General features: G+C 46.3%; 1 protein-coding gene across 1 annotated transcript in view; it reads right to left on the bottom strand.

Annotated features, from left to right (window-relative positions):
- The window catches only part of DLEC1 (DLEC1 cilia and flagella associated protein), a 135,701-nt gene that overhangs the window by 105,725 nt on the left and 15,375 nt on the right, over positions 1 to 14,601 (bottom strand). Inside the window, exons 5-6 of the mRNA XM_040352791.1 lie at positions 4,104 to 4,300; positions 834 to 1,054 (exon numbers count right to left, since the gene is read on the bottom strand). Of these exons, the coding sequence (XP_040208725.1) occupies positions 834 to 1,054; positions 4,104 to 4,300 (418 nt within the window). The remainder of the gene's footprint in view (positions 1 to 833; positions 1,055 to 4,103; positions 4,301 to 14,601) is intronic.

The following is a 14,601-nucleotide window of genomic DNA, read 5'->3' on the forward strand; positions in this document are numbered from 1 at the left end:
TACGCCTGCAATATATTTCCAGTGTACAGATGCTCACTTAAATGACAAGCTGTATGCAGCACCTGGGGCTCCCTGGACACGAGAAACCGCATGGAATTTTACACAGGGCATATTTTCAGCTCCTCGCCATCCAAATGTATTATGGCCCATACACACGATTGGAATTTCCGATGGAAAAAGTCCGACTGACTTTTTCCATCGGATATTCTGAGGAATTCCATTGGAGTTTACATAGAGAACATGTTCTCTTTTCCTCTGATAGAATTCCATCGGAATTTCGATGTGAATTTGGTCGGACAAAGGTCCGATCGTGTGTACGGGGCATTAAACTTTACAGGCTTAATTCCTTTTGTCACCAAACATTTGATTTCATTCTAGGGGCTTCATCCGTCTCGTGGCTTTCGTGTGCCCAGGGGGGGACCAATGCAGCGTGCAGCCCTGCTTCAGGCAGGCTGTGGCTGGAGGGGGTTGAACTGAGTAGTACCGGTGTTTAAGGCCCTGTCCATTCGGTACGAGGTTCTGGAATGCAGGTCTTCTTGCTATAGTTGGACTGCTAAGGCAATATTCAAAAAGTGGTAAATGTGCCTTACCTCCTTTCACCCTGCTGCACTAAACACTGGTTATTATGTGCCTTATGTAATTATGGTTCTGGCTCCACTCAGCCACAAAGAGGGTACAGGTGCAATATTCTACAGGAGCATGAGGATGAACATAATGGAATTACATTTCTAAACATGTAGCTGACGATCAAGTACCCTATTTCTAAGAGAATACCAAGGCCTCACTTCCTTCCTCTGAACCTGCTTTTTATTACACCTGAAATAATATCTTACTGGTCTTCGATCACTCTTTTCCTTCCAGATATCAATGCTTCTCTTTTCTTTGTAGGTATAATGAGAGACCGTCCACCATGCAGGCTGTTTGGTGGTAAAAAGCGTGGGTTTTTTAGGAAATTGTGACGCTTCTCTAGTTGAGCCAACTGAGCACGCTCTGCCTCTCTGTCCTCAGCATTCATCTCGGTCTTCTGTAATCTCTTTTTTGATGGTGCAGATTTCTAAAAGAATTCAACATAAGATACAAACAAGACAAGCTACATCAGCCACTAGAGCTGCAAAAAATTGCGTTTGAAAGACCACTGAGCAAATACAGTGTGACATAAAATATCGCAACAACCGCTATTTTATTCTCCAGGGTTTCTACTAACATATATATATATATATATATATATATATATATATATATATATATATATATATATATATATATATATATATATATATATATATATATATATATAATGTTTGGGAGTTCCAAGTAATTTTCAAGCACAAAATACTGATTTTAACTTGTAGGCAACAAATGTCAGAAAAAGGTTCAGTCTTCAAGTGGTTAAACTTCCCTCATTTACAAACAGAAGTTCATTCCTTTGATCTAAAAGGACTAAGTGTTACAATGTTTCTCTTTATCTCCATCTAAGTGATGCTGTCTGTTTTTTGTTTTTTTGACAATTGTCAGCTGTGAGCAGAGAACTCTACACTGAATTAGGAAAATGCTTTGTTAACCACTTAAGACCCGGACCAACATGCAGCTAAAGGACCCGGCCAGGTTTTGCGATTCGGCACTGCGTCGCTTTAACAGACAATTGCGCGGTCGTGCGACGTGGCTCCCAAACAAAATTGGCGTCCTTTTTTTCCCACAAATAGAGCTTTCTTTTGGTGGTATTTGATCACCTCTGCGTTTTTTTTATTTTTTGCGCTATAAACAAAAATAGATATAATAAATATCCCCCAAAAATATATAAAAAAAAAATGTTTTCCTCAGTTTAGGCCGATACGTATTCTTCTACCTATTTTTGGTAGAAAAAAATCGCAATAAGCGTTTATCGGTTGGTTTGCGCAAAATTTATAGCGTTTACAAAATAGGGGATAGTTTTATTGCATTTTTATAATTTTATTTTTTTTACTACTAATGGCAGCGATCAGCAATTTTTTTTCATGACTGCGACATTATGTTGGACACTTCGGACAATTTTGACACATTTTTGGGACCATTGTCATTTTCACAGCAGAAAATGCAGTAAAATGCATTGTTTATTGTGAAAATGACAGTTGCAGTTTGGGAGTTAACCACAGGGGGCGCTAAAGGGGTTATGTGTGACCTAATATGTGTTTACAACTGTAGGGGGGTGTGGCTGTAGGTGTGACATCATTGATTGTGTCCCCCTATAAAAGGGATCACACGATCGATGACGTTCTCCCCGTTCTTCAGCTCCGGGGACCGATCGCGGGACTGCAGCGGCGATGGGGTCCGCGGGTCCCGCGGTCACGGAGCTTCGGACCGCGGGCGAATCGGGCCGAAGACCCCACGGCTGGGCCTAAAGGGCAATGTACATATAGGTTGATGTGCCCAGCCGTGCCATTCTGCCGACATATATCAGCGTGAAGGGGTCCTTAAGTGGTTAAGATCGTGAGGGGGGTAGAATCAAAATCTGATTCTTTAACGATTAATCGTGCAGCTCTACCAGATACTGATATATATATATACACACACACACACACAGTGTACTGTATATCCACAACAATGTTAAGAATAATTTGAAAGAGAATATAATTGTGAGCTTTTACAAAGGAATTCAGAAATTGATACCAACCATTTGTGTTCAAAGAGCGATAATCATTTTTAATTCTTTCTTGAATATTTAATTGTGCTATAAACGATGCAAACACTTTTTTTTTTATAATTGGGATATCAAATCTTTCCTCACATAGTAACACAATACCCTTCCTTTGGCACCTACAGTAAGGGAAAAAAAACTGTCCACTAATGTCTGCCTTGTATAGACTTTTTGTCCCAGTCTTCTATCATCAGATTTGTTAAGCTTGCTATGTGAACATTGCTATGTGCTGCTTATACTTCAACCCAGAATGGCAATTTATTTTGCATTCATGTCATTTTAGCATTTATGCACACCATTATCGGTATTTAACTGATTTAATTGTCCTTTAGGTGTTTTACATCGTGGTGGTGTTACATATATTACCTTGTCTCATAGATACACTGTGGTTATCTTACAATCGATTTTGCACATATGTTGTATTTAGCACTTATTCACTTTATTGGTACATAACCAATCCTATCACTGCACTTACGTGCTCACATTGTGTTGGTGTCACATATATACAATATTATTTTCACACGCACTTTTTACTGTACACGTAACATACTCATAAACATATAGTGGGGTTTTCTCAATATTGACTGCAAAAGTGAAAATACACTTAGGGCTGGATTCACAAAGAGTTACGCCGGCGTATCAGTAGATACGCCGACGTAACTCAGAATCTAAGCCCGTCGTAAGTTTAAGTGTATGCTCAAACTGAGATACACTTAAACCTAGCTAAGATACGATGGCCTGCGCCGTCGTATCTAAGGGTGCAATTTTTCCGCCGGCCGCTAGGTGGCGCTTCCGTTGATTTTGGCGTCGAATATGTAAATGACTAGATACGCCGATTCACGAACGTACGCTTGCCCGTCGCAGTAAAGATACAACGTTTCCGTAAGAGGTACGCTGCGTAAAGATAAAGCTGCCCCCTAGGTGGCATAGCCAATGTTAAGTATGGCCGTCGTTCCCGCGTCGAAATTTGAAAATTTTACGTCGTTTGCATAAGTCGTCCGTCGACGTAATTTACGTTCACGTCGAAACCAATACGTCCTTGCGGCATACTTTGGAGCAATGCACACTGGGATATGTACACAGACGGCGCATGCGCCGTTCGTAAAAAACGTCAATCACGTCGGGTCACCACCCATTTACATAAAACACGCTCCCCTCATCCTCATTTGAATTAGGCGCGCTTACGCCGGCGCCATTTACGCCGCCGTAACTTAGGAGGCAAGTGCTTTGTGAATACAGCACTTGCCTCACTTACTTACGGCGGCGTAGCGTAAATACGATACGCTACGCCGCCGGAAAGATGCGCCGATCTACGTGAATCCAGCCCTTAAACTTTATTTTCTGTATGAAAATCTCTGTTCAATTATTTAGTGAGGATCTATCGGTATATCTACAGTATATCCTCTAAAAAAATAAGACCAATAGTTACCTTACTTGATTTCTTCCGACTTTGTTCTTCAGAATCACAGGTAGATGATAATGTCAAGCTAGAGGAAGAAGCTTCAAGAAGGCCCCTTAATCCTATTTCTGGAGCTGATGGGTCACAGTAACCATCATCTACAGGGCTTCTGGATACGTGTTGATGGAAGCTGACCGTCTCTTTGTAAAGTGAGGGATCTGAAAAGCCTAAAATATGAAAAATAAATAATAATACTTATCATTAACTCCTACTAAATCCTGTGGAATTTAAAATACAAGTCATCATAGATATGTTGAAAATGTCTTAAATGTGCTTGAAGCAAACCTGTCAGAATACAAAAAATCCAAATTCGCCCCTATACCTTATCCCTTCAATGCTTATACTTTATCTTTATCGCGCTCAGATTGCTGCCACCCCTCTCTTAATGTAGCAGCTGGTGACTTTGTGAGAAAGACATTGATTCAAGCAGTGAAAAAAGTATGTAAAGGTACAGTTATAGTCTAATGAATTGCATATCATTAGATTACACAACAAATGAGTAACTTAGTAATAGGGTATAAAAAACACTTAAAATGGCAATTATACAGTAGGCTAGATACCAGATATGGGGATGAATATTAATTACGCACGGTTGTGATTTCACTCAGACACTTAAGCCCTGTTCACACGATCGGTCCATCCGATGAGAACGGTCTGATGGACCGCTTTCATCGGTTAACCGATGAAGCTGACTGATGGTCAGTCGTGCCTACACACCATCGGTTAAAAAACGATCGTGTCAGAACGCGGTAACGTAAAACACAATGACGTTCTGAAAAAAACGAAGTTCAATGCTTCCAAGCATTGGTCGACTTGATTCTGAGCATGCATGGATTATTAACCGATGGTTGTGCCTACTAACGATCGTTTTTTTTCTATCGGTTAGGAATCCATCGGTTAAATTTAAAAAAAGTTGGCTTTTTTTTAACCGATGGATAAATAACCGATGGGGCCCACACACGATCGGTTTGGACAGATGAAAACGGTCCATCAGACCGTTCTCATCGGTTTAACCGATCGTGTGTACGCGTACCTTTCACTGATTGAAAGCAATGTGAAAAAAACAGAATCCCTAAGACATACTATCGTCACAATTAGGGATGAGCTCCGCGTTCGATTCGAACTTATGTTCGACTCGAACATCGGTCGTTCGATCGTTCGTCGAAACTCGAACAAAACGGGTCGTTCGCGCCAAATTCGAGTGATGCAAAACGTCCCATAATTCACTGGGGCGTTGAGCGCTGATGATTGGCCAAGCATGCTGTATGTCCCGCATGCTTGGCCAATCACAGCGCTCAAAAAACGAAGAGCCATAATTGGCCAAAGCCAGGGTGGTTTTGGCCAATTATGGCTCAGGGGGATTAGTACACGCCCCCCACTATAAAAGGCAGCCTGCACGGCTGCCTAGTGTAGTGTGTTGGCGGTTCTAGAGAAGATCAGTCAGTCAGACAGAGAGAGATAGAGAGATAGAGACACAGTGTCTTAACTAGATAGATAGATAGATAGATAGAAAGATAGATAGAGTAGGAAGTGTAGTCAGTATAGTTAAAAGTACAGTTTGTAGAGAATATATTCACATCCTTAGGCGTTGTCAATATATTTATAAACTGTACAGCTCAGCTAGTTTATCTATCAGGCAGGAGATTGTTCTACATGCAGCGCTCTAACGTGTTGTATTGCCTGCATTAGGGATTTACTTTAAATATAATTATTCTGTGTTATTTAACGTGTGCTAGTTAATTGCACACACAGACGCATTACCTGTTACTGCACGAGTGCAATTTATTTGCACAGAAGCGCAGTCGCTGTTAATGCAACTGGGCTATTGAATTGCACAGAAACGCAGTCGCTATTACTGCGTGCGTGCTGTTTAATAGCAACTAAAGGCAGTTGGTGTCACTGCGTGCATGCTGTTAAATCGCATTTGACCGCAGTCGCTATTACTGCGTGCGTGCTGTTTAATAGCAACTAAAGGCAGTTGGTGTCACTGCGTGCATGCTGTTAAATCGCATTTGACCGCAGTCGCTATTACTGCGTGCGTGCTGTTTAATAGCAACTAAAGGCAGTTGGTGTCACTGCGTGCGTGCTGTTAAATCGCATTTGACCGCAGTCGCTATTACTGCGTGCGTGCTGTTTAATAGCAACTAAAGGCAGTTGGTGTCACTGCGTGCGTGCTGTTAAATCGCATTTGACCGCAGTCGCTATTACTGCGTGCGTGCTGTTTAATAGCAACTAAAGGCAGTTGGTGTCACTGCGTGCGTGCTGTTAAATCGCATTTGACCGCAGTCGCTATTACTGCGTGCGTGCTGTTTAATAGCAACTAAAGGCAGTTGGTGTCACTGCGTGCGTGCTGTTAAATCGCATTTGACCGCAGTCGCTATTACTGCGTGCGTGCTGTTTAATAGCAACTAAAGGCAGTTGGTGTCACTGCGTGCGTGCTGTTAAATCGCATTTGACCGCAGTCGCTATTACTGCGTGCGTGCTGTTTAATAGCAACTAAAGGCAGTTGGTGTCACTGCGTGCGTGCTGTTAAATCGCATTTGACCGCAGTCGCTATTACTGCGTGCGTGCTGTTTAATAGCAACTAAAGGCAGTTGGTGTCACTGCGTGCGTGCTGTTAAATCGCATTTGACCGCAGTCGCTATTACTGCGTGCGTGCTGTTTAATAGCAACTAAAGGCAGTTGGTGTCACTGCGTGCGTGCTGTTAAATCGCATTTGACCGCAGTCGCTATTACTGCGTGCGTGCTGTTTAATAGCAACTAAAGGCAGTTGGTGTCACTGCGTGCGTGCTGTTAAATCGCATTTGACCGCAGTCGCTATTACTGCGTGCGTGCTGTTTAATAGCAACTAAAGGCAGTTGGTGTCACTGCGTGCGTGCTGTTAAATCGCATTTGACCGCAGTCGCTATTACTGCGTGCGTGCTGTTTAATAGCAACTAAAGGCAGTTGGTGTCACTGCGTGCGTGCTGTTAAATCGCATTTGACCGCAGTCGCTATTACTGCGTGCGTGCTGTTTAATAGCAACTAAAGGCAGTTGGTGTCACTGCGTGCGTGCTGTTAAATCGCATTTGACCGCAGTCGCTATTACTGCGTGCGTGCTGTTTAATAGCAACTAAAGGCAGTTGGTGTCACTGCGTGCGTGCTGTTAAATCGCATTTGACCGCAGTCGCTATTACTGCGTGCGTGCTGTTTAATAGCAACTAAAGGCAGTTGGTGTCACTGCGTGCGTGCTGTTAAATCGCATTTGACCGCAGTCGCTATTACTGCGTGCGTGCTGTTTAATAGCAACTAAAGGCAGTTGGTGTCACTGCGTGCGTGCTGTTAAATCGCATTTGACCGCAGTCGCTATTACTGCGTGCGTGCTGTTTAATAGCAACTAAAGGCAGTTGGTGTCACTGCGTGCGTGCTGTTAAATCGCATTTGACCGCAGTCGCTATTACTGCGTGCGTGCTGTTTAATAGCAACTAAAGGCAGTTGGTGTCACTGCGTGCGTGCTGTTAAATCGCATTTGACCGCAGTCGCTATTACTGCGTGCGTGCTGTTTAATAGCAACTAAAGGCAGTTGGTGTCACTGCGTGCGTGCTGTTAAATCGCATTTGACCGCAGTCGCTATTACTGCGTGCGTGCTGTTTAATAGCAACTAAAGGCAGTTGGTGTCACTGCGTGCGTGCTGTTAAATCGCATTTGACCGCAGTCGCTATTACTGCGTGCGTGCTGTTTAATAGCAACTAAAGGCAGTTGGTGTCACTGCGTGCGTGCTGTTAAATCGCATTTGACCGCAGTCGCTATTACTGCGTGCGTGCTGTTTAATAGCAACTAAAGGCAGTTGGTGTCACTGCGGCTATTTTGTTACTTTACACTTGAGCCAAGTCGCTCTTACTGTGTGGTTGCTGTTTAATACCATCTGAACGCAGTCGGTGTGACAGCGACTATTTTGTTACTTTACACTTGAACCAAGTCGCTCTTACTGTGTGATTGCTGTTTAATACCATCTGAACGCAGTCGGTGTGACAGCGACTATTTTGTTACTTTACACTTGAGCCAAGTCGCTCTTACTGTGTGGTTGCTGTTTAATACCATCTGAACGCAGTTGGTGTGACAGCGACTATTTTGTTACTTCACACTTGAGCCAAGTCGCTCTTACTGTGTGGTTGCTGTTTAATACCATCTGAACGCAGTCGGTGTGACAGCGACTATTTTGTTACTTTACACTTGAGCCAAGTCGCTCTTACTGTGTGGTTGCTGTTTAATACCATCTGAACGCAGTCGGTGTGACAGCGACTATTTTGTTACTTTACACTTGAGCCAAGTCGCTCTTACTGTGTGGTTGCTGTTTAATACCATCTGAACGCAGTTGGTGTGACAGCGACTATTTTGTTACTTCACACTTGAGCCAAGTCGCTCTTACTGTGTGGTTGCTGTTTAATACCATCTGAACGCAGTCGGTGTGACAGCGACTATTTTGTTACTTTACACTTGAGCCAAGTCGCTCTTACTGTGTGGTTGCTGTTTAATACCATCTGAACGCAGTTGGTGTGACAGCGACTATTTTGTTACTTCACACTTGAGCCAAGTCGCTCTTACTGTGTGGTTGCTGTTTAATACCATCTGAACGCAGTTGGTGTGACAGCGACTATTTTGTTACTTTACACTTGAACCAAGTCGCTCTTACTGTGTGATTGCTGTTTAATACCATCTGAACACAGTCGGTGTGACAGCGACTACTTTGTTACTTTACACTTGAGCCAAGTCGCTCTTACTGTGTGGTTGCTGTTTAATACCATCTGAACGCAGTTGGTGTGACAGCGACTATTTTGTTACTTTACACTTGAGCCAAGTCGCTCTTACTGTGTGGTTGCTGTTTAATACCATCTGAACGCAGTCGGTGTGACAGCGACTATTTTGTTACTTCACACTTGAGCCAAGTCGCTCTTACTGTGTGGTTGCTGTTTAATACCATCTGAAAGCAGTTGGTGTGACAGCGACTATTTTGTTACTTTACACTTGAACCAAGTCGCTCTTACTGTGTGATTGCTGTTTAATACCATCTGAACGCAGTCGGTGTGACAGCGACTATTTTGTTACTTTACACTTGAGCCAAGTCGCTCTTACTGTGTGGTTGCTGTTTAATACCATCTGAACGCAGTTGGTGTGACAGCGACTATTTTGTTACATAACACCTGAACGCATAACTATGGCTGGAAGGACAAAGAGAGGCAGAGAGTCACGAGGGCAAGCAGGCTCTGCATCTAGAGGTAACGCTGGTGATGGATGTGGTGCATCCTCTTCAGCACGTGGCCGTGGCCGCTCGTCCTTCTTTTCGGGAGCTGGCCGTGTTGAGCCTCAACATGCTGAGAAATTAGTTGAGTGGATGACCAAGCCGTCCTCATCCTCCTCATCCTCTCTCACACAGACTGATTATAGTTTGTCTGGCAAAGCAGCTGCCAAGGCGTCCTCTACCCTCTGCACAATGGGATCACACAATCCTTCCCTAGTCCCACCGTGTCCTCCTGAGGAGTCCCCCGAACTGTTTCAACACAGTGTTGGGTACATGCTAGCTGAAGATGCACAGCGTTTTGAAGACTCCGATGACGGAACACTGATAGAGGAAGGCATTGATGTGAGCCCAGGGAGAGGGGGTGGCCGAGAGGGACAACAATCTGGGAGTGATGTTCCCCCAGCTGGAGCATACTGCCAGGTTGTCGCCAGTGATGATGAGGAGGGAGGGGATGATGAGGTCATTGACTCTACCTGGGTGCCTGGTAGGAGAGAGGAGGAGGAGGAAGAGGACGAGGCACAGGCACATCTTCAAAGAGGCAGGAAGTCCTCCAGGGGTCAGCTTAAGGGCAGTACACCAACTGCATTACGTGGCGCTGCTGTGTCTCAACGGTACAGCAAAAGTTCTTTGGTGTGGGCCTTTTTTGAAACCTGTCCATCAGATGCTACCTTTGCTGTTTGCAACATATGTCTCAAGCGTATCTCGCGTGGCCAAAACATCACCCGCTTGGGCACCACATGCTTGTCCAGACATATGTCGACCTGCCATGCAGCTCGTTGGCAGGCATACCAGAAAGACCCACACCAAAGACCAAAGCGGTCCTCCCCTTGCCCTTCTGTGACCTCAAACCCCACTAGACCCCTAGTCCTCTCTGCAGCCTGCACCGAAGGTGTAGAAATAGGTGTGTCACAACGTAGTAGTGGTAGTACATCCGGCCAATCTACTGATATTACCAGACAAATTTCCCTGCCCCAGCTGCTGCAGCGCCGAAAGAAGTACGCTCCCAGCCATCCACATGCCCAGCGGTTGAATGCTAGCTTAGCAAAATTGCTAGCACTTCAACTGCTACCTTTTCAGTTGGTAGATTCTGCCCCCTTCCGTGAGTTTGTGGAATGTGCAGTACCTCAGTGGCAAGTACCCAAACGCCAGTCGCGATTAAGTCGCTCTTACTGTGTGGTTGCTGTTTAATACCATCTGAACGCAGTTGGTGTGACAGCGACTATTTTGTTACTTCACACTTGAGCCAAGTCGCTCTTACTGTGTGGTTGCTGTTTAATACCATCTGAACGCAGTTGGTGTGACAGCGACTATTTTGTTACTTTACACTTGAACCAAGTCGCTCTTACTGTGTGGTTGCTGTTTAATACCATCTGAACGCAGTCGGTGTGACAGCGACTATTTTGTTACTTTACACTTGAGCCAAGTCGCTCTTACTGTGTGGTTGCTGTTTAATACCATCTGAACGCAGTCGGTGTGACAGCGACTATTTTGTTACTTTACACTTGAGCCAAGTCGCTCTTACTGTGTGGTTGCTGTTTAATACCATCTGAACGCAGTTGGTGTGACAGCGACTATTTTGTTACTTCACACTTGAGCCAAGTCGCTCTTACTGTGTGGTTGCTGTTTAATACCATCTGAACGCAGTTGGTGTGACAGCGACTATTTTGTTACTTTACACTTGAACCAAGTCGCTCTTACTGTGTGATTGCTGTTTAATACCATCTGAACGCAGTCGGTGTGACAGCGACTACTTTGTTACTTTACACTTGAGCCAAGTCGCTCTTACTGTGTGGTTGCTGTTTAATACCATCTGAACGCAGTTGGTGTGACAGCGACTATTTTGTTACTTTACACTTGAGCCAAGTCGCTCTTACTGTGTGGTTGCTGTTTAATACCATCTGAACGCAGTCGGTGTGACAGCGACTATTTTGTTACTTCACACTTGAGCCAAGTCGCTCTTACTGTGTGGTTGCTGTTTAATACCATCTGAAAGCAGTTGGTGTGACAGCGACTATTTTGTTACTTTACACTTGAACCAAGTCGCTCTTACTGTGTGATTGCTGTTTAATACCATCTGAACGCAGTCGGTGTGACAGCGACTATTTTGTTACTTTACACTTGAGCCAAGTCGCTCTTACTGTGTGGTTGCTGTTTAATACCATCTGAACGCAGTTGGTGTGACAGCGACTATTTTGTTACATAACACCTGAACGCATAACTATGGCTGGAAGGACAAAGAGAGGCAGAGAGTCACGAGGGCAAGCAGGCTCTGCATCTAGAGGTAACGCTGGTGATGGATGTGGTGCATCCTCTTCAGCACGTGGCCGTGGCCGCTCGTCCTTCTTTTCGGGAGCTGGCCGTGTTGAGCCTCAACATGCTGAGAAATTAGTTGAGTGGATGACCAAGCCGTCCTCATCCTCCTCATCCTCTCTCACACAGACTGATTATAGTTTGTCTGGCAAAGCAGCTGCCAAGGCGTCCTCTACCCTCTGCACAATGGGATCACACAATCCTTCCCTAGTCCCACCGTGTCCTCCTGAGGAGTCCCCCGAACTGTTTCAACACAGTGTTGGGTACATGCTAGCTGAAGATGCACAGCGTTTTGAAGACTCCGATGACGGAACACTGATAGAGGAAGGCATTGATGTGAGCCCAGGGAGAGGGGGTGGCCGAGAGGGACAACAATCTGGGAGTGATGTTCCCCCAGCTGGAGCATACTGCCAGGTTGTCGCCAGTGATGATGAGGAGGGAGGGGATGATGAGGTCATTGACTCTACCTGGGTGCCTGGTAGGAGAGAGGAGGAGGAGGAAGAGGACGAGGCACAGGCACATCTTCAAAGAGGCAGGAAGTCCTCCAGGGGTCAGCTTAAGGGCAGTACACCAACTGCATTACGTGGCGCTGCTGTGTCTCAACGGTACAGCAAAAGTTCTTTGGTGTGGGCCTTTTTTGAAACCTGTCCATCAGATGCTACCTTTGCTGTTTGCAACATATGTCTCAAGCGTATCTCGCGTGGCCAAAACATCACCCGCTTGGGCACCACATGCTTGTCCAGACATATGTCGACCTGCCATGCAGCTCGTTGGCAGGCATACCAGAAAGACCCACACCAAAGACCAAAGCGGTCCTCCCCTTGCCCTTCTGTGACCTCAAACCCCACTAGACCCCTAGTCCTCTCTGCAGCCTGCACCGAAGGTGTAGAAATAGGTGTGTCACAACGTAGTAGTGGTAGTACATCCGGCCAATCTACTGATATTACCAGACAAATTTCCCTGCCCCAGCTGCTGCAGCGCCGAAAGAAGTACGCTCCCAGCCATCCACATGCCCAGCGGTTGAATGCTAGCTTAGCAAAATTGCTAGCACTTCAACTGCTACCTTTTCAGTTGGTAGATTCTGCCCCCTTCCGTGAGTTTGTGGAATGTGCAGTACCTCAGTGGCAAGTACCCAAACGCCACTTTTTTTCACGGAAGGCGATTCCGGCTCTCTACCGGCATGTGGAAGGCAATGTCCATACCTCGCTGGACAGGGCGGTCAGTGGTAAGGTGCATCTTACCACTGACTCATGGTCCAGCAGGCATGGACAGGGACGTTACCTGTCTTTTACGGCCCATTGGGTGACTCTGCTGGCAGCTGGGAAGGACGCAGGTCAAGGCACAGTAGTTTTGGAGGTTGTTCCACCACCACGCCTCCAAAACACTACAACTGCTTGTGACACACCTCTCTCCTCCACCCCCTCCTCTTCTTCTTCCTCTGTGGCCTCTTCCTGTGGTGATGTTGGCTCAGAACCAGCCGTGCTCCGTAGGCGTACGACGGGCTACGCAGGAATGCAGGCCAAGAGATGCCATGCGGTCCTAGAGCTGGTGTGCTTGGGAGACAGGAGCCACACTGGGGAAGAGGTTCTTTCAGCTCTGCAGGGGCAGGCTCAGAGGTGGTTGACGCCACGCCAGCTGAAGCCTGGAATGGTGGTCAGCGATAATGGCACCAACCTCCTCTCTGCCCTGCGACGTGGAAAACTCACCCATGTGCCCTGTTTTGCGCATGTTCTCAATTTGGTGGTGCAGCGGTTCTTGGGCAGGTACCCTGGCTTACAGGATGTCCTGAGGCAGGCCAGGAAAGTCTGTGTGCATTTCCGGAGGTCATATAATGCCACTGCTCGGCTGACAGACCTCCAGAGGGAATACAACCTGCCCAAGAACCGCCTAATCTGTGACATGCCCACCAGATGGAACTCTACGTTGGCCATGCTGCAGCGGCTGCACACGCAGCAGAGGGCCATCAATGAGTACCTGTGCCAATATGGCAGCAGAACTGGCTCAGGGGAGCTTGGGTTTTTTTCACCACGCCAGTGGGCCTTGATCAGGGATGCATGCACTGTCCTGTCACCATTTGAGGAGGCCACGAGGATGGTAAGCAGTGACAGTGCATGCATCAGTGAGACTGTCCCGCTTATTCACATGTTGGAGCACACCCTACGTGGAATAATGGACAGGGCCCTTGAGGCAGAACAGAGGGAGGAAGAGGAGGACTTCCTTACCTCTCAAGGCCCCCTTTATCCAGACACTGTTCCTGCTTGCCCACCTGGAACACAGGAAGAGGAGGAGGAGGATGAGGAAGAGGAGGAGGAGGAGGATTGTATCAGCAGCATGGAGGTGGAGCCTAGCACTCAGCATCAACAGCAGCAGTCTTCAAGGGATCATTTACAGTCCCAAGGAACACGTGGACTTTTACGTGGCTGGGATGAGGTGGCTGAGGATCCTGTCGTCCTCAGTGACCCAGAGGACTGTGCCCCGAATGCCTCTGCAAACCTACGCTGCATGGCCTCCCTGATTCTGCAAAGCCTGCGTAAGGATCCTCATGTACGTGCTATCAAGGAGAGGGATCATTACTGGCTGGCAACTCTCCTTGATCCACGTTACAAGAGTAAGGTAACGGATCTTATGTTGCCATCGCAGAGGGAGCAGAAGATGAAACTACTGCGGGAGGCCTTGCAGAAGGGTCTGTGCAATGCGTTCCCAGAACCGGGGGGATTACCAAAACCTGGCCCTGGACAACGTCTTGCTGAGGCTTCGGTGAGTCAGAGAAGGAGCGGTGGAGAAGGTGGCCGTCTGACCGATGCGTTCAGACAATTTTTTAGTCCGCAGCCCCAAGGTCTGACCGGTTCCAGCAACCATCGCCAGCGTCTGGTTTACATG

This window comes from Rana temporaria, chromosome 5 (assembly GCF_905171775.1).
Source record: "Rana temporaria chromosome 5, aRanTem1.1, whole genome shotgun sequence".
In the NCBI taxonomy this organism is placed as follows: Eukaryota; Metazoa; Chordata; class Amphibia; order Anura; family Ranidae; genus Rana; species Rana temporaria.